The 24021-nt window shown below is 42.8% G+C and overlaps 1 protein-coding gene across 1 annotated transcript in view; it reads right to left on the minus strand.

Annotated features, from left to right (window-relative positions):
- VPS53 (VPS53 subunit of GARP complex) overlaps positions 1-24021 on the minus strand; it is a gene marked incomplete at both ends in the record, with an annotated part of 66197 nt that overhangs the window by 18214 nt on the left and 23962 nt on the right. The window contains 10 exons of the mRNA XM_082008568.1: positions 49-127; positions 3725-3807; positions 4757-4904; positions 6401-6643; positions 11677-11771; positions 15195-15296; positions 16863-17004; positions 17681-17823; positions 18960-19103; positions 20330-20408. Coding sequence (XP_081864694.1) covers positions 49-127; positions 3725-3807; positions 4757-4904; positions 6401-6643; positions 11677-11771; positions 15195-15296; positions 16863-17004; positions 17681-17823; positions 18960-19103; positions 20330-20408 — 1258 coding nt within the window. The remainder of the gene's footprint in view (positions 1-48; positions 128-3724; positions 3808-4756; positions 4905-6400; positions 6644-11676; positions 11772-15194; positions 15297-16862; positions 17005-17680; positions 17824-18959; positions 19104-20329; positions 20409-24021) is intronic.

A 24021-nucleotide genomic window follows, 5' to 3' on the forward strand; every position in this document is an offset into this window, starting at 1 on the left:
CAGGTGGATCTTAAGGCTACCTCTTCCCAGAACAAATCCATCCCCTACCTTGCTCATAGCAGTCAGGGCAGGGTCACAGGCTGCATCCAGGTCCTGCACTAACAGCTGTATGCTGTTGGAGATCACACTGCAAAAAAAAAAAAAAAAATCAGGGCCAAGTTTTAGAATGGTACTCAGCAACACAGTGCCAGAACTGGCGTATTTGAAAAGGAGGAAAATCACCTACTAGCTGACAGTAGCATTATGCCGTGAATACACAACTAAAACCTGTATTGAAAACAAGCCAGGAAGTTCTGCATGCTGTTCCTCAGGGAGCTACACAACGGACTTCAGTATAGAGAGGACATTTTTATAAATTAACTTTCTCTGTGTTGACACATAGAAAGGGCTGGAGATCAAAGGTTTCAGATGGGGTAATCCCCCACCCAGGGGGTGCATCAGGAAGAAGAGAAGCCCCCGAGTACTGAGCCCAGAATGGGATTTGGCTTCAAATTTAATCCAGTCTGCATAAAACTAACATTTTATCATCTCTCCACTTATTCACAGTCAGTATTCTACCACTCACAGAAACTTGCAAAGAGGATTTTTAAAAGTACGTCTGTATGAGTTCTGAATGCGTCTCCCATTTGAGAAGATCAAGGCAGATGTCTTGTTTACAATACGTCTGGGGTTGCCACCATCCATTGTTTGAGTTTCTCAACAGACACATATACCAGACTAAAGGACACATTAGTCAAACACATTTCTCTCCCTCCTCTTTTTTTTTAAACAGCATGATATTGCTTAGAGACATATTGCATGCCACCATACAACAATGTGCACAAAGGTGCAACTGATCCTAAAACAACAGATGATAAACACTGTCTGCAGCAACTCAGACCACCCTCAAGGGCACGTAACCCAGTACTCACATTACAGACAACTTCTGCTAGAAGTAATAAGTGACTGTGTTTCACTAAGTACATACAGTTTTTAAAAACGGTGCAACCTTTAAATCTGCCACAGATGCCTGTTTACAACTTCAAGATTATATATGTAAGAACTGGATTTTACTTGTGTTCTTTCTCATGATGGTAGCACAGATCTATAAGAAATCTGACCAGTGCTTCATCAAACCCTCATCATCTCTGTGCAGTTCTGGGTACTACTCTGGAGTTCACTCTTGAAAATATTTTTAAGTGTCCTCACTGAGATACGGTATCGCCCACTCGTTACTGCTGCTGGCATCTGGGTGTTGTTCTTCACCGCAACCCACAGAGGTTGTCTCTTCCCTTTCCTAGAGCTCTAGCACATAAAGACTAGAAGAGGATGCCAAGTAAAAGACTGTTCCTTCAGATCAATTAATTTGTTGGTAAAGGCAAACTCATCCAAAATTAATTGGAAAAATTAATATGGGAGATGAGGTGACCGTTGGCTCCAAGTTACATGATGTGAAACTTGCACTGGGATTAAAAAAGCCTGTGACCGTTTCTGCTGGTGCCTCTGCTTCTGCTGGGCACTACAGGATTTACTCCCTTGGGGGATTCCACCAGCTCAAGCGATGCCAAGGGAGTCAGAATGAAATAACTGTCTCTTGGGTACCGCTGACTCCTGCAGGGTGCCTGCTGGCAGAGACTTGTAGGAAAGAGTTGTGGTTCAGCACCAAAACGGAACGCAACCCTCTCAGTGGAAGGAAAGTGACTTTGTCACTAGTCTTCACGCGTCAGGAGTCTGTCCAAAGCTGCGTCACCAAGTACAGGCTGTCACCTAAAAATCACAAGATTGCAAATAGGGAGATAAACCTATTTGTGCTTCAAATAAATACCTGCTGTAGAGAGGTAACAGTGCAGCAAGGAGCGTATAGCAAACGCAAAGCATCATGACACGCCAAGAGGGCTGGGATCCTGGTTCTGCCAGAAGCCACTTCAAACCTTTGCCTCAGGCAGCACGTAACAGTACTTCAGTGGCAGTTAATGAATCCCCATACAATCCCTGACAGATACACAGAAGCTGATGGATCGGGAAGTCGAGGGCATAAATGAGCAGTATAGTTCTAGTATAGTAAGTTCTTACTACAGTAAGCTCAACGCTTCAGGTCTTCAGGAGGTCGCTGAACACTGCCCATAATCTCACAACAGATCAGTAGGGCAGGGGGGTGGGAATCATGTATTTCGGGATTTACGTGACAATACTTTTCCTTCTGTTGAGCTTCAAGAGCTCATTATCTTTTCCACTTTTCCTAAAGAAAATGCTTAGTCGCCCCAGGGGTAAAACCCCCCGAGTCGATCGCTTTATATGCGATTGGGTGGTTCTGCACTCTCCTTTCTGCGAAGGAAGAAACACTTTCCAGGGTATGTAAGCAGCAATGTTTTATCACTTTCTTTATGACCGTGCCTCACAAGACATCAAATCCCAGAAGAAACAACTTGCTTGATGTTGAATGAGCAAACGCCACAGAGGTTTATAGCTATGACTTACACTGACAGAAGACTGGACAAAGCACTATACTGGAACAGACTGAAAGTCAATTAAAAAGCCTTTGTTACAAGATACATCAGGCCTGTCGGTTTGACTTTAAAGCTGTCCAAAACAGCAAACATGAACTTTAAATTTAAACAATTTCCAAAAAACATCAGTGGCTGCCTACGACCAACCACCTCGTGAGGCAGCCACCATGGAAACTGAGCAGCGACTCAAGGTAGCTGGCTCCCGCCAGACAGGTCACGAGAAAATGCAAAACTCACCCTTGACTGGTCCATGTTAAGAAAATCCCACCATATGGCATATTTTATTTCTACTCCCCAGCTACCTTGCTTGCTTTGGCTTATTGGATGCAGCAACCCTAGCTTTTGGTCAGGGATTCACTCTTAAAAAGGCCTGAGAATTATCTAAAGGGAAGGGAGTGTCTGCAGCCTGGAATGGAGCCCAAGACCACGTAAAAAACCTGCATGGAGATTCAGTGGGATCCTGCCCACTGCAGCAAGAGAGGAGGAATCACAGGAAGGAAATCTGAAAAAAATCTTACTGCTATCTGGGCTGAATCTCAGTCTTAGGAAAAAGGAGAGCTGGTGATATGGATTATTTTCCCAGGTTTGCCAAGGTTTGCTTTTGTCTGACGTGAGGCAAAACAATTATTTTTTTGCTTCAATTTCCTTCTCACAAAAAATATTCAATCTGTTTGTCAGTGGTGAAGAGGAAAGGATGTTAGAGAAGAATATTTTTAGCATCGTTACATGAAAAGTTATTTTAATGAATGATAATCTTCTCTCAATTATAATCCCCAAATATAAGATTGGATTGGTCTTTTATGTCATCTGAAATGGGGTTTGATCATACTGACAAGGCTGCTGATTAACAGTGGGAAGTTAAAGCAGGAAGGAATGTACTGAAATAGCTTCCTTTCTTGAAATGTAACAGCCACCTCACAGAGCTGCCAAGATGCAAATGATGTTTCAAATGGAAACTCACTATTTCTTTTTCCCTTTCCAGTGCTCTTGTTCCTTTGGCTAGGCCGTTAGGGAACAGCTACATCTGAAGTCTGTACTACTGCTGCTCTTGGACTAGCCAAAAGACGACCATTCCTTCACCAGGGAAATGCCTATGCCTAGGCTGCATATCTGGGTGGGTCCTACTGCTGGCTGGGCCCTGCGACACTGGGATCTTGGGCTTGTATTACTCCAGCACCATCTGGCTGACAAACCAGGATGTTTGATATATTCTGGGAGGATACATCTGCTGAACATACATGCTGAAAGTGTCCATCTCTCCTGTCAGGTTGATTCTCTCCACTAGACTTGCATCCACTTTTTCTTTGAGCTTCTCTTCCAACTGTTGGGAAACAAAACAAGTAACAGAAAGATCAGATTTCCTACTTGAAATGACCAGTCTTGAAAACTTATGTCCTGGAAAAGCCAGCTTCTTAAAACCTAATCTGTGCCCAGACTATATCCAAAACTCAGCCAGTGAACAATGGAAATCTCTTTGTCGGACTGCCTAGACATCTTGATCTGCCAGGACGGCCTATGGTGGCACTGTGTCCTCAAAGTAGTAACCTCCAAGGTCATATATGTAACTCTAGCATGACTAATGTACTAGCTTAACACCATGGCACCTGTCCTGCTAATAAAGATGTTTTCCAACCAGCTGTCTGTGCCCAAACTGTAGAGGAGGAGGATTGCCAGTTCTGCTGGTGGAGAGGCTCCGATATGGCCAAATATCACAGCTCATCTACTAACCTATGGCATTTTGAAAGCACCTGAATGTAAGGAGCACTGCAGCTGCAAAGTATATCAACATAAATGCCTTCTCTCCTCACTCCACCTTGCCCCAGTATTTCATGCAAGCATTTTCCTAAACCTATTTTGAATTCTGTTTTTCTTCTTTTTATAAAAGGGACCTCAGGAACAATGCAAAGATTCTTTTTTTTTTTTTTTTAATAAAAAATTTGGTTCCCAATCCAAAACAAATTATGCAACAAGTATAAAAGGATAGCGTCCAAAACTGATGCTGCAAAGCAGGATTACAAGCAAATGACTTTTCTCAGGTAGAAACAGCAAAATCAATACTTATCTTCCTTTGAAATATAGATTTGATAATATAGAGCTCAATAATCAACAGGATGCTACATGGAGCAGACACTACTATGGATGTTTTAGTACTTCTGACTCTTCCAGCCTCCACAGCAGCCTACCCCTGAAGGGGAGCAGCACAGCCTCTGGCGACAGAAGATGGGCTGCTGCTGGGTGCCTTCTCAGAGGTGCTGTAGAGGAAAGCTCACCTGCTGGGTGGTTGCCAAGCAGTACTCTGCAGTACTAAGGATGCTGCAAATGAGGCAGAGTTCTTCTAAAGTAAACTTAGCCACTTCAGAGCCTTCCTTTTCTTTCAGCAAACTAGTGATGGTGAGCCCACCACTGCTGCTAGTTGTCCTGGGAAAAAAAAAACAAAACCTGTAAGGCTTTCAGGTGTACAGGCACACATAATGCAAAATTACTACTAGGTTTCAATACCATAAAAAGCCCTTATGACCCCAAAGTCCAACGTCCTGTGCATCACAGGTCAGTGTCATTCTACAGCAAATCCACAACTGCTCTTTTGGTTAAGGAAAATCTTTTAGAAAGACTAACAGAACCTAAGACTAACAGATATCGAGTTTTCAGGCAAAGGAAATTCACTCATTCACAACATGGTAGATCAGAATGCAAGTGAAATACAGCTTTCCCCAACTAGCTTCAACTTCACTACCAGTTACTCAAAAATCTAATTAAAAGATTACAGAAGAATCTCAGTAACTATCAGGCAGCTTGTCACATTTATCTTCTCGGTACTAAACAGATGTCAACATGCATTTGAAACTTTGGTAACCTGTTTTAAAAACTGATGATAGCAACACAGAAAATTATAGAAGATGCAGCTTCTTTCCACCATCTTCCAGCGATTAACAGTTGTGTATCAACAAGAAAGACTCAGAACAGTTAGAGTCAGGAAATTCCCCACCTCTCAACTCTTTATAATCCAAATCCATAAAAAAAATAGGACAGTGATATTTATCTTGGACAGCAAAAATGGAGCACACAAAAAAAATGTGTATAAAGAATGCAACTGAGGTCTGATGGAGAATGCACATTAAATTTATCTTTCCACTTGTCTGGATGTAACCCTCTCCCCCTCCATCTGTAAAAGATTTTACTAGTTTCAGAAATTAATTCTGCTGCTCCCAGCTTTACAAGGGAAACAAACTGAAGATGGTAAATAGCATACAAAATTACCTGCAATAATTATCTTAATTATAGCTAAGGTTGGCAATATCTCAACGAGCTCCTTTAGCCTGTACATTTGCCCATACTGGTGTACACCCATAATGGTTTCCTTTATTTTCACTGGATTTACATCTACATATTTTATTCATACATATATAAAATGTTACAGAGCAGAGGGAGTTACAGGCAAACACTTTAGCATCACACAAATAAACCACCTTCATTACAAATTATTATATGTATAATGTTGAGCTAAGGCAGCTAAGAATCACAGTATGACTTTGTTACCCAAGAGGCAGGGTAAGTGCAATTGTGAAAGCCAGACCTCTCTGAAGAAAGTTGGGCTGCCATTTCAAAAGGAACTTCGAGAAACTGTAAATCTGTCTGCTAATCAAAGCCAAATATGAAGCTATCCTCCAGGGTCCCTTATAAGAAAAACAATGCCGTGACTTTCCATTTGGTCTCTTGCTGTTTCTCAGCGTAACGAACTGAACTTTTGACAAAACTGTGAAGTAAATGTAGTCATATTGCTGCTATGTGGTTCCTTTAACAGTGAAACATAAGTGTTCACAAGTATGTATTTATTAATTATCTTTACAAAGCATCTGCTCCTCACTGGAATGCCTCACCAGACAGTGCTGTAGCATTTGGGAAGCAAAACTCACTTGGGCAGGTTTCCAGACAGAATTTTCCAGGCGTATTCCCGAAGGTACTTCTGGAATATGGTGGTCAGGGCTATCATCGGCTCGCCTGTGCTGAGCTGGGAGCACTGCACCATGCACTTCTTGTAGTACACAAAGAGGTCAGCACAGCTGGGCAGGACGGCTCCTCCTTCATCCACGTTGGGCTTGGGGGGACCTTGAGCCTTGAAGTCAGCCACAAACCTGTCAATCAGTTCGCCGAGATTTCTGGTGCAGGGGAACAATAGAAAGATATTTTAGTTTGTTGGGGGGAGGAAACAGAGGGAAGAGAGAGAGTAACACTTAAAACCAGATGCCCTGCCTTGTGACACCAGCAAGCACATTCAGATTTTAGCAGCTGGGTATTCCAGCCCTTTCTTATCCCCACCCTGTCAGCACAAATAATACACACATACAATACAATATTCATACAATAACACGGACTGGACCAATGAGTAAAGACCTTTTGTACTCAAGAGTTTTAGTGGCAGCTTCAATCTGTTCTCCAGTCACATACAAAAGCTTGCAAGTCTGCCAGGACTGGGTTCAAGCACATTTGATGCAAGTGCATAAAGCATATGCTCAAGTTTCATTGCTGGCACCGGCAAAAGTAACAGTCAGGCTTCCCGTATCAGCAGCCTCTGGAGCAGACCTCGGGGAATACGGCTTTTAAAGGGATGGGCTCAAAATGGTGTGCCATTTGCCGTTTCTTGGTCCCATTTGGATACCACCTGGTTTTGCACAACTTCACACATCCTTTAAAGAAGTTTTATTTAGCATGAGCGCAAAGTGCACTTCCTACTTAAACTCTTTTTAAAAGCATAAAAAGCCCTCCTATTGTCTCCAGTGGTTCATTATAACCTGGTCCTTACTCAAGTATTTTGGTCTTTAGGCAACAATAAACTTCACTCCACCGTTTCATCATGACAAAAAGGCTTTTTAGCATGGCAGAGGGCCAGAACCATCAATACAGGACCGAAGAAGTCTTCTGATCTTGGGGAGCTCCTCTGGTCCTACTCCTCTAGAGACGGCACATCCGCGTCAGGAACAAAGACCAGCCCTCCTGACACCGGAGCTCAGCTAAGTGGAGGAACCTTCACCAGATGAACTCAATTACAGCAATAAACCTCCTCCCCCAGACACACAAATAGACACAAGCTTCCACAAGGAAGTTTGGCTTTTGAGGAATATATAGACATTTCAGGTGACAGAGTGGCATTCCACTGACCAAAAGGAGTTGTGAAGTTCCTGTATTTTATACTCTCATTTCCACTACGGTCTTGGCTCCACTTCCCACAGCTCTGCCCTTCACCCCTCTCACTGCTGAGGGTGTAACAGCTATGCCGTGCCATAATCCAGGGTATCTAAGTAGAAAACCAAACCCTTAGAAGGAGAATGGCAGAAAAAAGAACCTGAACTATAACTCCCACAAAAAAATGAACTATCATTTAAAAAAACCCCAAAACATTCCTTTATAGTTAATGTATTATCATTACTTTTCAGGAACAGACTTATTTAACAGAATTGCAATGTTGTCCATAGCCATGAGAACTGTTCTTTAAAAGCCATCAAAGAGTTTCAACTTTAAATGTTCTCCTAATCTTAGGCCAGCTCACAGGGCACCCAGCACAACACGAGAGTTCATGCAAAGAGACTGCACTAGGGTGTCCCAGGATGGGTATGGCCTTACCAACACCACAGTGGCTGAGACTCTTCAGCACATTCTCACTTACCTCTACCAATGAAAGTAGAAAAAAACAGCCAACAGTGAAAACTTTTCCCCAGTTCCTGTCCTTTGTCTTGTGAAAGAGGAAAACCACTCTGATTCCAGTTTACCGAAGAACCCACAACACCACACAAGTAGGAAAGGTGACCTGGCTCTTCCCTGATGAACTTACAGATTGCTGCACCAAAATGGATGAGCTCCTACCGTGGATGATCCACTGGACCTAACTAATCTACAGAAATGTGCTCGCAGTATCAGGGCTTTAAATCCTGAAGCAAGGCTCTTTGGCTTAAACTAGGCTCATAGGCTACTGCAAAGACAAGTAGCCCCTTTTTTCATGCTTATTGCTTGCTGCTTTCAGTACTTTACATTGCTCCGATTCCACAGATACACACAGTTCCTCGGCTTTGTTACAAGAACTGTAAAAACATCAGGCTGCTCAACTGATGTGATAAATCTCTACACTGGCACGAGCAATTGAATGCTGAACCAAAGCATTGATTGTATTTGACCACAGTGAAGCAAAATACACCTCCCCCTGTAGCTGTAGGAGAGCCAAACAGATGGCTGCTGCAGGAGGGCTCACACGTGCTGCAAGCTACAGCATTCCTTCAGGTTCTCAAGTAAAGCGGACGTGGCTTGCTCCTTGTCAGAAGTCCCACTGAATTAAACAGCTGCATTTCCACCTCTGCATCTGTGCTTTGCTCCATCTGGGCAACAAAGTGGAGCTTTCTTAGCGTTCACCAGCCACTTCCCCCCCCCCCCCCCCATTCTCTCAGTCTCAAGACACAGTGAGGAATGTCAATGGCTTTTGTTTCTTTATGCTTACTCCACATGTTCTCCTCTTCTGTGAGGCAAAGTGAAATGTATCTACATTTTCCCAGTCCCTCGAGGTCTTGTCAACTGGGATGCATGAGCAAATGCAGCTGTCCAAAAGAGCTGGGAGAGCAGTGCTAGAGCTTCTTGCTTGTTCTGATCCTAACCTGGACAAACTGCCTGTCAAAAGCAGGCCACGAGGACTGCTCTTATTTCAGCACTGGATTGATAAAAGCGAAATATCAGCATACTGTGCACTGAGGGAACTAATATATTATTAATGCACACCTCAGTTGATGTCAAACTTTCACATTAGTCTCAGTTGGCCCAAACACAGTATGAAGGCAACAAACTTTGTGTGGTACAAGGAGAGCACAAAGAATTTGGCAGAAAAATCTAGTGGGAGATGAAACATGGAGAAGGCAGGAGAGCTGCAGAAAATGAACATTTTCCCTCTGTAAGCTCTGCAAAAACACTCACAGCAAATTCTCTGGTGACGCAGATGTGGTATTTCCTAACAGTAGCATATTTATTGGGAACAAGAACTCTCCAAATCTAACCAAGAGAAAATATGAAATGAAATCATATAAAGGGAATTTTATTCTGGTTCTCAAATCCTTTCATACTATATTCCTCCTCCTTTTTTCTTTCACTCAACCTGTTCCATGTTTTTTCTCCATCTCTGGCAATCACAAGAGGAACTAGGCAACTCCTCAGCAGCCTGAGAGAAGAACGCGGTGCTTAGTCTGTTCAGTGATGTGAACAGTTGGTATCTGATGGCCACTGGGGAAGGGCAACGGCATCGAGACACCTGGACCACTTGTAGGCTAGTTTCCATGGACTGGGTATTTTGGAAGCTCCTTTGGTCACAAGGCCACAAACACACACCACAAAAGTGCCAGTTTTCTGAACAATCTGAACATCCACGTGCATTTTAGCACACTTAACCATGGCTCTACATACTCTCAACACTGCGGACCTGACAGAGCGCTTCCTTTACTCCATCAGAACGGCTTAGCTCACACGTGCACGCTCCCATTGCTCCAACAGACCACAAAGAAGAGCTAAAGACACATATCCCAAAGGGGCAAAAATGAAATCTGCTTCATTGTTAAGAAATCCGATATTTACACTGCAGCTAAGGGTGGAGAGCAGCACCTTTGAAGTCTTTCTTTCAGGTGTCTCCTCTTAAATTGCTCTTAAATCCTCTTAGATTTTGGCACTGTGTTTCTTTAAATTGGTATGGAAGCAATTTTTCAGGAGAAAAAGTCCAGGCTGCTTTCTGCCACAGACTTAAGGCAATGATGAACAAAACTGTCACACTACTCTCAGAGCTACTACTATTCAGAGCCCAAACATACATTTAATTATCTAAGCAGCTCCTCATTTTCAGACATCAGCAACAGATTCCTCAAAAGTTCCGTCAAAGGGGGAAGACGAGAGAAAACTGTAAAGGAAAGCAATTTTTGGCAGACAGGAGCAGCATGGGGAATACTGTGGCAGTTTTTCTTTGAACTCCTTGCAGCCTGTGGCTATAAAGCTAATATAAAACATCTCAGGATTGTAAAGGAAAAGGGGAGAAAAAAAAAAGCAACTGAAAGGGCTAAGAGCACAGTGGGGTAGAATTACCAAAATGGGGATTTAAATAGCCCCCAGTGAGAAGGGAAGAAATACTCAAACAAGTTAGTGCTCAGCTGGCTGAGGGCAAGGGGAGGGAAATATCTGTTTCCCTTTGTTATACTGCAGAGTAGAACCTAAACCCAGCATGACAGACCACTGCGCAAGGTTTTATTTTTTTATATTTTTTTTTAAACATAAAAGGTTGATGGGACATGGGAAACCTTTTTCAAGATGGCTATCTTGGAGTTTGGACAAAATCAGGATACTACAAGCCTTGAGTTATGCACTCTCTCATGTGTAAGCCCTTGGAAGACAGAAGGGCATAGACAGATCAGTTCCAGCCACTAACCTGCACTAAAAGACTGTATTAAACCTTTTTCAACTACCTCCTCTCCCAGCTGGCACTGCAGTTGTTACAGAGATGTTATTTAAAGCATGGTGTGAATCAGGGTGCACAAGAAAGCGTGGTGAAAGCTCTAAAAACTTCTCAAAACTCTAAGCTGAAAGCTCCCTTCATTCAAGTTATTTTGCTGCAAGTCAGAGAAGACAAAGAAGGGTTCCAGGGATTAAAGCCCCTGACAAAGTCCCAATCTGTGAGCAATGATAATGTTATCTCACAGCCAGCCCATCTACAGCGGCTTTTGTCTAAGGATCTCAAGTAACTTATTTCTATAAAGTAAATCTTGAAACTCCTCTGCCTCCAAGCCACATGTGTATTTTACAGAAAAAGCAAACATACTATTTGTGGAAGACACGAGACAAAAGAAAGGCATATGTCTGCAGTGGGAATTGCAGAGGCAACAGAAGCAATTTCAGAAACACTAAGCTTCTTCCACAGAAAGGCAGTGGGCATCATTCCTGCAGGCCTTCGCAATTACAGATGAAACCAACATCCACAGCCCTCTGAACGCTCGTTTTTGCCCAAGCGAAGGCTCTACTCATCCTAAATTTCTCAAACCACAAATACTGCTCCTGATGAAATCAGAAAGCACTTTCAAGCAATTAATTTTTCTGCAGCTTGAGTACAGAATCTAGTACAATCCAACTGTAATACACACTCAAAAGCAAACAAACCCAAAAGAGCACGCTGGTTACTCACTTGTCCTGGGACTCGATATACACATAGAGGTGAGGCTCAAAGCACTTGGAAACAATGCCGTGAAAAGGATTGTCAGGGGCCTTTGGCTTCTTTGGCTGTAAGAAAACATTTAGTGTTGGTTTCAAACCTACCCTGTAAGATGTAGAAGAAACAGTAATGCAACAGCACAGAAGGACCTAAGTCTTTAGAGATATTACAACACGCAAATTTACTGTCAGATAATCCGAGGCATGTAATCAACAGTATATAGAACATCAGTGTGTCCAAGTCTTCCCTTACTCTTACAGAGCTGTTAGTATTCCAAGGAATTATCTTTTCACTTGTAAAATATTCTTATCCTTAAAGAGAAGACTGCTGCATGCTAACAGATTTCAGAAGAATTTTAATACGGTTTGTAAATAAAACCTTGCTGTAGCCTTCAAACAGTAACAAGACTCTGCTAGTTACCTCCGAAATGAAATACAGCAGGTATTTGGAAGCAACATTGAAAAATCCCTACATTTTAGAACATTAAGGATAACAACTCAAAGTTGCAGACTTCATCTGGATGAATTTTATTTAGATAAACAGAACATAATTACTGGAGGAGCTGGAATTATACAGGCAACATTACAGGACTGCTTTCACTGTGAAACATGTTTCTGGGGATGCAAAGACTTCTATTTTAAAATCACTTTTAAAGCATTAAGCACATATGCCATTTGGGAGTCATCCGGTTTACTCTCATTTCAGTTTTGTACTGCACTCTACACAGTGGCCAAGCATATCTCACTGAAGACACTGGGACTGCTCATATGCTTAAATTTGTGCATGTTTAAGTACCAGGCTGGGCAGGGCCTTTAAGCTCATTTTTGCCCTACAGCTAGATTTTTTTTTTTTTTTTTTCCCCCACTGATAGACAATTTTTCTTGTTGCTTCCCGGGAAGCTGACAATTTTTCACTGCCTGCAAAGAGGGCTGCAGTACCTCTGGAATGGAATTCTTGCTTCTCTCCACAAAAAGGCAGGATCAGCTCCCAGCCAATGAAGATATGAATTTTTCCAGCTGAAATTTTTTTTTTAGCATAAAAAAAGCAAAACAAGACAGCCAAAAGGACATACTCTCCTAAATGACAGAGGAGGTAGCACTAAGTCTCCTGCAGAAATAGCAGAGAATGACAAGGCAAGCATTTCTGAGAAATAATTAAGAGTCAAAGACACAATGAATACTAACATACGGCTGCAAACCTGAAGCGAGCAACGGTTTTATGGAGACCAGACCACCTCTATGAGACTGGCTGCGTTAACCTTCTTACTAAAAGCATGACTGGAGAATGTAAGTTTTTCCAGCTTTGGGACAGAGCCACTACCCAGCATTCTCCGCCCCAGCCCCTCTGCCAGTGCCTGCCCGTTTCTGCCGGATGCACACGCTCATCGGAGCCGGGAGGAAAACAATAGGTGGTAATTACAGAAACCTTCCAGTCGCCAAGTCTCCAGGATGGCAGTGCCAACACAAGGTTGCAGCTTCACAGTGTTTATGATTTACCAGGCTGGAAGACCCAACTCCCAATGCAGGACTGGTTTTCTGCGTGTGCGCGTGTGTCTTTGCGTCATGCTGCTCCCAGCATGTCTGGTGGAGGGAATACTAAATCTTTTAACAGTAGCAGTGAAGCTGTATTTCTGAGTGTGCAATCCTGTCCAAAAGCTGCAGATGTTTAAGCTATTTCCTCCTGGAGTTTGATGGAAATAATAAAAGGTTACTGTTGTCACAGTAAGGAGGTCTGCAGCTGGCCCAGTTTCCTTTCATTACTATCCAAAGTAAACAGATTAAATAGAACGGCTAGAATCACCAAAAGAAGTTCTTTTTTAACATGGATTTCCCCCCCCAACCTCTTGTGCTCCCTCTTACACTCCCAAGTGTCTTGAATTCTCAGGACTAGTGTCTTGGAAGACCTCTACCACTCAAAACTCTTCATCTTCAACTCTTCCTGTCCCTTCTCTGGCTAGTGACAGCAGAAGATGAGACCTTCAACATGAACTCACCAGTACTAACCCCCAGCTGCTGGCACTTGAAACAGAAAGATTGGAGCCTACGGGGCTCCCATTCGGCAGACAGGTGCTTGTGGAGCAGCTGCCCTTGCAGCAGAGCCCAGCACTGCGTTGTGAGCATTAACACAGGGCATACCCAGAAGGAGAGGGCAACCTTGCCACAAACAGCATTTCAAGGGACAGCTCGGATGGCTTTGTACCAGCCTCCCCATGGGGGAGCAAAGCAATTCCTTTCTCAGAAGCACCTGAACTGTTTCTGGCCATGGCAATGCATTCTACTGTTGACGAAAACCAACCCTAAGCAGCTTGAAAAGGTTTTGCAATTTATCTCTTCACCTGCCTTCTAGCACTATTGACTTCTCCAAGGGTGTCCTCTCTTCCCAACACTGCACATTAGAGCCAACTTTCTTCCAGCCACAGCAGTGGAAAGCAAGCACTTCGCAAAAAATACACCACACAAGTGTCTCCCTAAGTTCCCAATCTCTGTCTTCTAGATCACTGGTAAAGTCTGGCCAATATCAACTGTCCAAGTTGTATTTTAATGGAAAGAGCAAAACTTTGATTAATCATTCTATTTCAGGACTTCTGCTGTGGGTGAAAGCCAGTGGGCTGCCCTGCTCGTGTGAAAATCTGGAGGGGATGCACTGCACCAAACTGTGCTGGTGGAGAGTTACCACTCCACAAACTCCCCAGGGGCATAGATGTGAGTAGGTCCTAGGGCCCTGGTCATCCATCAGGACACCACCTGTAAATGGCACATTTACAGGGCTGTAAACTCACTGAACAAAGAGAGGGCACCTGCCCCAAGCAACTTACAACTAAACGCTTCGAAAACGTCTGTCTGGTGAGTAAAAAATACAGGGCTTACAGGCTTTGATATTGGTGCCAATTAAAACAATTGCATTTACTATTCACTCCTTTAATGTTTGCAGAGGGTTTTGGAAACCCAGTGCTTTTACAAGTGGTTAGGTGTTGCCTGCTTTGTGGAGGTAATGGATGAAAAGCACTACAGAGATAAAAATCCCAGAAGTAATATATCTGGAGTGAAAGTCTAAAACTGATGCTTGAAAGTTCAGTGAGTAGCCTGGTGACTCCAGACTTCGTTTGCTTGGCTGACGAGGCAAAATATGAATTGCAACTGCTTGTAGTGGGAGCTTCTTCGGGGATCTGAAAACCCAACTATTCTAGTTCAGCTTTCTTTGACAGGAATCCTGTAATTACTTTTGAGCTGTTGCTGCATGGGCTAGAACAGAATCCAACTCACTCTTACGTCACTATTAACTGAAATAAACATTGCTCCGGTTTCAGTGAAGTGAGCCTGAGCCAACTATGGTCGTACTGGGACCCTGTATACTACACAGGGATCAAAACTGTGCTAAATTATTTGCTGTGAAAACAAAGATTTCAAATCAATGTGATGGGAAAAGCTTAGACACCACCAGAGATTTTGACACAGAGACTGCCTGACAACTGGCGAACTTCAAAGACTTACTTTGTCCGTATCACTTTTCTCGATCACAATCTCATCTGTCTCCGTCCCAGTTTCATCTTCCAGAAATGGATTGGTGGAGGGAGGTGGCACTTCTGGTTTCTTCTGTTAAAAAAGACAAAGCTCCTTAGAGAACAGTCTGTTTTGACCTCTCTCATACAGCTGCATCCACGTTTTGCTTTACTAAGCCCTTCAAAGCACTGTACAGCAGCTTGTCTTCTCCGAGCACAGAGGTGGCTGCAGAGTGCTGGGCAGTGCCCCTCCATCAAGGTTAGAGCACACTCCCTCCTACTACAGGGCTAGACTCCATCGCTCCACCAGCACACTTCACCTTCAGCACCCTCTGACAGGCTGCTCTTCTTGCACTCATGCTCACCTGCTCTGCCTGAATCGTCCCTGGAAGGGACATTTTGACTAGGGCCAAATTTCCACTCTCTCAAAGCATACACTCCAAAGTATGTGGTCTCCACCTAGAGGACTCGTGACAGCAGGCCCCAAAACTCTGCTGCCCCAGTAAATGCTGCATTACTGGTCCCACCAGACTGCTTGTCCCCATTATGTACTCACTAGATAGCCATTTATAATTATGGCCTTCATTTTGTGTATAAAACAGGTCAGATGATGACAGCCAGTGTCATAGCCTCTAGGCACTCAGAAAGAGGGACAGAGGATTTGCTTTTATTTCAAGCCACACCCTCCCCTTCTGTTCTCCGCACTTATAACAGCTTCTGTGCCTACCTTCTCCAAATGAATAACAACCCAGTGAAGCTAATTTAATTAAAGCTGCAAATTTCATCTGAAATTTGTCAGAAAAATAAAGCCATGTTCTTGAGAGATCTAAATTCAGCCAGGAGGAAAATCTTACAGGACTTCCCTTTTTAATTAGCAGCACCTACTGATCCATAGCAAATTACAAGTGGGTCCAGCAGGCTTGCCTCGTAGGCTGAATTATCGCATCCAAGTAGGCTTCAAGACACCAGCTGGACAGAGAAGCCAACCTCAAACCAGTGGCTTCTGAGCCACACGTGGACTCTGTGCTCTCAGGGCACTTGGCTGGCAGAGCTCTTGGCCAAGATTTCAGACAGAAAAAGCACAGAGATGACCCCAGAGATATTCACTGAGCTGTTTCTCTTGGCTCTGCCTTTACAACCTACAAAATGAGACACTGAAAAGTAGAAACTACCAACACCCCTGCAAGTAAGACTAAACCAACAGACAATGTGGGATTGAAAGATGGTACCATGTGGTGAATGTGTGGTAACTAGAAATGAAGAGAAGAGGGGACTTTTAGTTATAATGTGTCATCGACATACAAAGAACAAACATTATAATGCAGTCACCATGCCACACTCACTTTGTGGTTCTCCACAGCAATGTGGCTTCAGTTGCAAACAGCATAGGACCCAGGAGAACCAAAACAGTACACAACCAGTGTACCTTCCTTCTTGCGAGCCCTGTGCCATCCTCTCCTGATCCTCAAGATCAAGAATCACCTTCCCAATTAGAACCCACTGAGCACAGTCACACTAAACACTCTAACCTGCCAGCGCAAGAGGAGGCTGCAGGCGACATTTTTTGCAGTCTCCCATTACCATAGCTATGTGTGAGAGGGAACTTTTTTCCCCTAAAGCAGCTGTAGACTAAAGGGTTGCTCTTTAGAAATCCCCTTACCACTGTCCCATCAGCTAGAGTGCAACCTGAGAAACGTTTAGCCAAGAGTCCTTCAAAGTTGGTTGTCCTCTGAATTGCAAACAAAAGCAATTTCACCTCAATCTCCTTTGCTCTTGTGCGCATTATCTTAGCAAGCTCTGTCCTGAGAGAGAGGGAAAACAGAAAAAACAAATGTGGTTTTCTATAAAGAGAAAGATCTGAAACCTAAGATTGTAATTCAGTCTATTCCCTAGAGACACTTTCATCACAAAATTTGAGCTAATTCCTAAGATGCTCTCTAACATAAAACTGTTTTATGGATCACATTTCAAACAACCACAGTTGTTTAGAACGTTGTGGGTAACAGGACCCCATCTCCTAACACCCCAGCAGAGCACTGCAGCCAGGAGAGTCCACAATATCAAACCTTGGGAAGCGCAGTGTCTCTGACTGGGGTCCCAGAACAAAGGCAATGGAAGGTGGCACCTTCCTCCAGTGCTCCATCTCTGGCTGCCAAAGAGCACGGTCTGAGGCAGTCACACCATAGTCAGCCCACACTATTTCACTTGGCCTCTAATATTACTAATTTTTACCTCTGTTACACTGAAAATTCATTTCCAAATCATCTCACTCACTCAACAGTACATGCAGTTTTAGTGATACTTCTCGGGGCTTTAACGCTTCACTTGCTTTTAATCATGGACAATTCTACATAGATATTTGAAGACTGCGTTTAAAGTCCTATGGATATATGACCAATTTGGCAAAAGACAAGCCAACCTTTTGTTTTAAGGAAGGTGACTCTGCGGGGAGGCATCATGAGCTCCCAAGACGCTCACCTCGTGATGTGACAGAACTCCACAGCGATGCGCTCCGTCATGCACCACTCCTGGGGGAACATGCGCCCGTACTTCTCCTCATAGTCCACCAGCTGACGCTTTATCCAGGCATAGCGCCTGTCAATCTTATCCAGCCAGGCCACCTGAATAAGATGGAGAACACCATCTTTAACAGCAGCAAGCTGCTAATATTCAGCCTGACAGCTTAACTGTGCTGCCGTAGTTTCACAGAGCGGCTTGGGCTATTGATCAAAGCTAACTTGACCACTATTAATAATACTGTGAATGCTAACAGTCGTTCTTCAAAGTGCTTAAACACTTGCCAGACTGAAAACCCTATCTTGTGCAAATTAGAGAGCAAGTTCTGTTGAAAATGAGGACAAACAGTACTCCTAAATCATGTAGGTACTATTGAAAACTCATTCCAATAATAATTCATTGGATCCTACCCTCTGCATACAAAGAAATTAAAGTCAGTAGGAGGAGAATGCAGGAATTCCTGGATTCTCACGTTCAGCCAGTTTTTACACTCTGGAGTCTGTGGACCCACAAACTTCTACAAGAATTCTTATAACATAAGCAGGATGGGATTTCCCCCCACCCCTAATATTAGCGCTTTCTGTCCAAAAAGTAAAAAGATAAAACCAAAAAACTTTGATGGAAAAATGCTATTTAAAATGAAGTATCTCAGCCTTTTTCTCCTCTTTGTCACCAACTGTCAAAATTTCAAAATTGTTAACACACTGATCTAAAGTTGGTTTTGTGGTTTTTTTCTTTCTTCAAATCAAGATGATTATAGTACATTTTTAAAAAGCTGTTAGCATCAGGACAGGAAGTTTAAAAAGTAGCTACAAAGATTAATCCACTTCCTGGAAATCCCTCCTCACCATTTTAGGAATTTTGGGGGGTTTGTTTGTTTGTTTGGAGGTGGTGGTGTTTTTTTAAAGTTTTTTTCATTTGCAATTTTCAGAGTTTAATTTTTCAACCCTTTACAGGGCAGAAAGTACATCTAACTTAAACTTATTTATTTACTACAGGAGGGGAAAACATTTCCAGTGCTGATCTATGAAACTGAGGTCTAAGGTGGGTCGAAGTCATCCTGGCAGAGACAACATTGACTCCCAGCTCATCAGCCAGTCCATATCACACCCGCAAGGCACCGCTTCTGAGTCCTCTGGTTAAAAACACTTCACTACAGGAACCTGTGGAAACGTGAACTTTGTGAACGCCAGCAGAGCAAAACGCGAAATCCAAATGTAGCTTGCTAAGCTTTCCTTACATCTTGGTTTTCCTGGAAAAGGACCAGATACTCTGAGAGGTGTTGTTTAATAAATTTCTTGATGATTTCCTGTTTGATTCTGGGATCCAGGACATTGGCGACTAGACACGCATCACGTAGGACATTGCTGGGTCCACCAGGCCTCTATCAGAGTGAAGAGAAATAAATGATTTAAGGTTAAATAGCTGAATGGGTGACTGTAAATTGTACCGCATCCAGGTTATCTTGTTTTTATCCTTTCCCATTATTATCCTCTTTTTGATGCTTCTGCTGCTACTCTTTATTATCACTTAGACATCTTTCTTCTGTTGGATGAAAACGGAGCTGCTTCCATTTCACTGGTCATGAAGTTGTTCTGTAGCTCAACAGCCAGGAAGCTCCCTGCCACAGAACAGTAGCCAGCTCCATCTACAGAAAGAACTGTTGTCCCCCCACTTCTGCAAAGCCTTTCATCAGCCCAGTTATTCTGAAGAACAGCTAAGAGAAACGGCTGACAAGTGGGACAAGCAAACACCTTTTCTGCAAACCTGAAGGCCAAATTAATGGGGGAAAAAGGCAGTCTAGAGACAATCCATTTGCAACACAAAGTAGCACCTGCTGGTCTGTATCAGCGCATACCATGATGCTAGTGGGGGAGAAAATTTAGAAACATTTTTTAAAAATGTTCTTTTGAAGCTGCTTCATGAGGACACAGGTTTGTTCTTCATCAAGGATGTGTTCCAGATAGTTGCCTCATTTCTGTACTTGTTAGTTTTACGAAGAAACCAGCAGAGCTGTTACTTTGGAAGACAGAACTAATATCTTCTTTGAAGTGAATTCAAAGTCACACCTACCCACACCTCCCCGCCATATTGTTTGCAAACATTTGGATACATAATTTTGGAGAAGCACATTTGGTGCCTTAGCCCTAGCCCAGATTTGTATCCGTGCTGAGTAAACCAGAGACAAACTTGGTGGCAGCTTGTCAACAGACAGCGTGTGCTTGGCTTTCCCTAAACACAACACGAATCTTTTGTGTCCAGCAAATATCCAGTAACCTGGGCGAGATGCCGAGGGAACCCCACTCTGATCTTAGGGCCACACATGAATTGCTGGGGGTATTCCTTGTCTGGCTTGCAGACCTCGCTGCGATAGTTGTGCGCAACGTGACACAAGAAGGGTGGCATTTCTCTCCCATATTGACTCAATAGAAACAGTGAGAATATATCTCGCACCCTACAGCTTGAGAGACTCGTTTGCTCTCTAAAATAACTCCTGAAACAGAGAGACCAAATCTAGACGTAAAATTAGATTAAAACCAATGACAATTATGTTGAATATTTTTCAGCAACACTTTTCAATGGGAGGAAGAGGGGAAGTGAGAACTTTACCTTTGTACCTTGAGAAGGAAAGGCTTCCTCGAAGTCAGCCAGGATCTGCTGTCCCAACTCATTCTGCACTGCCTTCACCCTGAGGAGGACAGAGGAAGCAAGGGCTTTGTTGGTAGTACAACAACATCTTTGTTTCATTGTCTGCAAACATTACTACAAAGTGGACTGAAAGCTAACAGCTACACAAAGGTTTTTAAGGAACAAAAAAAGCATGCTAAACATCCACATTAAGAAGGCCTGTATGTCAAAACTGGGACAGCATTTGCTCCCTGAATGACACTGGGATAACAACTCCAGCTCTACAGCATCGATCCCTGAGCTCTAGTAGAACACGCCCCAGATGCTCTTGCCGTGCTGCAATTTAGTATTTCATGAAGGGCCAGTTAATCAACTGAGAAATCAGCAGGGTTCCTTTAATGCCAATGTGATCAATTTATCTTTACATTCGTGTATGTTTGATCACATTTCAACAGAAGTATGTTTCTAGCCCATAAAGAGCTTCACAATGTCTCAATCTTCATCATGAACCTTTCACAGTTCCAGGTGCACTGAACTACTTTTAAATGCATCCATGTGAATACTTCTGGCTGGGTTTTATCCTATAAATCCTCCATGTCTTAAGAAGCATAAAAGCAAAGGTATGAAATGGGTGAAAAAGTTTTCAACAAACCACAATCTTGCTCTTTATTTAGCCGAGAGAATAAAGCTTCCAATTTCCAGAAATAAAAGTCAATACAGCTTAATTGATACTTCTAGGCAAATGGAAATGCCTACACATACTAGAAGCCGCCAAACCAAACAGTTAGGCACTTATATCCCTCTGCAGCCCTTGAATTCTTCCATCACTTTTTATTATACTGGAAATGCTTTAAGGTCTAAAATGATCATTCAAAGCAGTGGATTTTTCCACTGAGATTGATACTTAGAAAGAGTGGCTACATTTACTTTTGTGAAAATGTTTGTTCAGACTGTGGGGAGAAGAATCTGGACTTTTGTTGTCTGTTCGTTTAAGACTCCTCAACCTTATCAAGGAATGATCTGCTTTAATCTTCCCATTTGAGATCCATTAGTAGTGAAACACTACAAGATGACCTGACAATGCTGGAGAATAGGTTGGATTCTTCAATGGTGCCAAATGCAGAAAATTCTAGTCCTTTAAAAGTGACGGTTGAAATATAACTTTATATCTGTGATTTAACTGTCTGTATGACCTGCCTTATCCAGTGTTTATTTATGGGGATTTTGCTGGAAAAGCTTCCTGCCTGCAATGTCAAACTTAATTCTCTCTTAAGCTCTCTGCTTCACCGGAATGTTTAGAAACTCCTCTGCCCTTCCAGGTATAATAGATCCCCAGTTAACACCTTCATAACTGTGAAACAAAAGGGATTAATGAATACATTGAAATAGAAGGAGTGGGAAATTTGAGCAATAAGGAGGAACTCAGCCCAGCAGCCACAACTACAGGTATAATCCCCCTTCAATTGCACAAGTAAGCACTAGTAATTCATGTGAGAAAGCATCACAGAACCGTTGATCCTCAAGGAAAAAAAAAAAGAAAAAAAGACACTAAACATGGACTGAAAATTTGTATCTTTTAAATAATCAAGAAACTAGAAGTCTTTAGTATTAGAAGTCACAGAAATGAATGCGTTTGTATAAACTTGAAGTATTGGCTGTGGTACTTCTTTCCTTATGACCAGCTACAGGGACCTTCCCATTCGAAAAGTGCTGCAGTGCAAACACAGTGGAGGCACTGAAAAGAGCAGCAGCCAGATTCCTAAAGACTCAACAAACTTAAAAGAGGCACTGTCAAGCAGTTAAAAGCCCTGTCCGCGGGCTTTGTTGTTTCAGGCGCTGATTCAGAAAAGTACTTAAGGATAGTCTTAACGGGGATTCTCATATCCTTAAATCAAGAAACTTACAGGAATGCCTTGCTGAACCGGGATGTTAAAAATACATTTAAAAAAAAAAAAACAGAACTGTCCTGCCTAAAAATCTCTCAAAAGCTAACAGGGAAAATGAGTTTTAGCCTTTTTTTCCCCCTTCATATTTTGTAAAGATAGGGCAGAGACGTCAAAGCAGCCAAAGGTTTAGGTATGTGTGAGCAATGACAAGGAGCCTCACTACCCTCCCGGTAACTACCACTCTCTAGATAAGCACACACAGACACGCACAATTATTTTTTTCCACGAGCATGCACCCAGAAACGTGAAAACCTTTATGCCACCTCTTTACAGAACGATTGCCTTAGGCAGAGAACACAGGAAGGCACTTGCTTTAGCCACCAGAGATTGTTGCTCCTAATGGAAAGCCACGAGCCTTTCAGTAATTCAGAATAATCCTCATGCAATGGAAACCGCAGCGGTAAAAGCCTCGGCCCCATGGTTGGCTTCACTGGCATTCACTGCTGAAGGACCGATTCTGCCAGTGTTTAAGTATGCATACTTAACCACTTGCAGAAAATGAATTACCCACTAAGGCTCAGCAACCCCAGGCACTCTCAGCTGATAACAGATTTAGGATCTCTTCTCAGGTCAGTTTGATAAGGATATCTTTCCCCAACTAGATTCCCCCCGGCAGCATGCTGGGGTATCGCAGCACCCATCCTGGCTTGCCGCGGCAGGGAACTGCCTTTTCCTGGGGCTGCTTGCATGTGCCAAAACCTTCGGTTACCCGAGTATTAGCGATTTTTGTTTCTCTGACTTCTGGTTTATTATTAGTGGCTTTTGTTCTCCGTTTCCCCTGCTTATTTTAAAAAAATAAAAACAAGAAAACCCACTGTTATGTTTCAAATGACATTAAATTACTAGAAACCGCAATTCCTTTAGCCAAAGCTACCAGAAATCTTAAACTACGCCTGGCAGCTCACTGAGATAAAAAGAGGCTGAACTAGCCTGTTCTTCTGTGGCAAACTTATAATCATCTTTCTCCTAAATACTTTCCAGGCTTTTTTCCACTATCTGCTAGGCTTTCTCAACCACTTTCATGGGTGGGTTTGTGACCACTAATTGTATGCTCCCTCCACAGACAGAAAACAGAAGAGGATTGAGAGATAACAAAATATTGCTATTTACTACAACAAACAACTTCCAATGCACCAGATAAGAAGTTGTTTTAGGAACACAATTAGGAAAATATTTACATTTGGATGGGAGTTGTGACATTTTTATATCAACACTCAACAGGATCAGCACAAGAAGCCAATTAAATGAGTGCAGTCAGGTTTCCAATGAATATTTACAGTGGGATTTTGTTTGGTTATTTTCAAAGGGACAGAACAGGTGGAAAGCAACATTAAAAATACATCATTAGTTTTCACAGCAGCTCGGAGCAGGAACCTCAACTGAACACCCCATGACAAAGAGCACATCCAACACACCAAGCAGGCACTTTTCCTTCCCATGGTTTCCCATTCGTATTTGGCTTCACTCCATTCACACCGAGAGAGAGACTCTTTCTTTTCTGAAAGCAACAGAATCTGCTTGTTCAACAGTGGCTATAATGGTCTTGTTGTATATAATAGACTTTGGTTACTGTCACAGGTCTGTGCCAACAACTACTAAAGCATTTCTTGCCTTCACAAACATCCAAGAGGCTTCGCTTGTACCATTAAACCAAATCCATGAGATATCAAACCCCAGCAATTTCACAGTCTAAAAATAGCACTGCGAGAAGCGAGGCAAACTTCCTTT

The sequence above is a fragment of the Phaethon aethereus genome (assembly GCF_964289735.1).
Source record: "Phaethon aethereus genome assembly, chromosome: 19".
NCBI classification, from domain to species: domain Eukaryota; kingdom Metazoa; phylum Chordata; class Aves; order Phaethontiformes; family Phaethontidae; genus Phaethon; species Phaethon aethereus.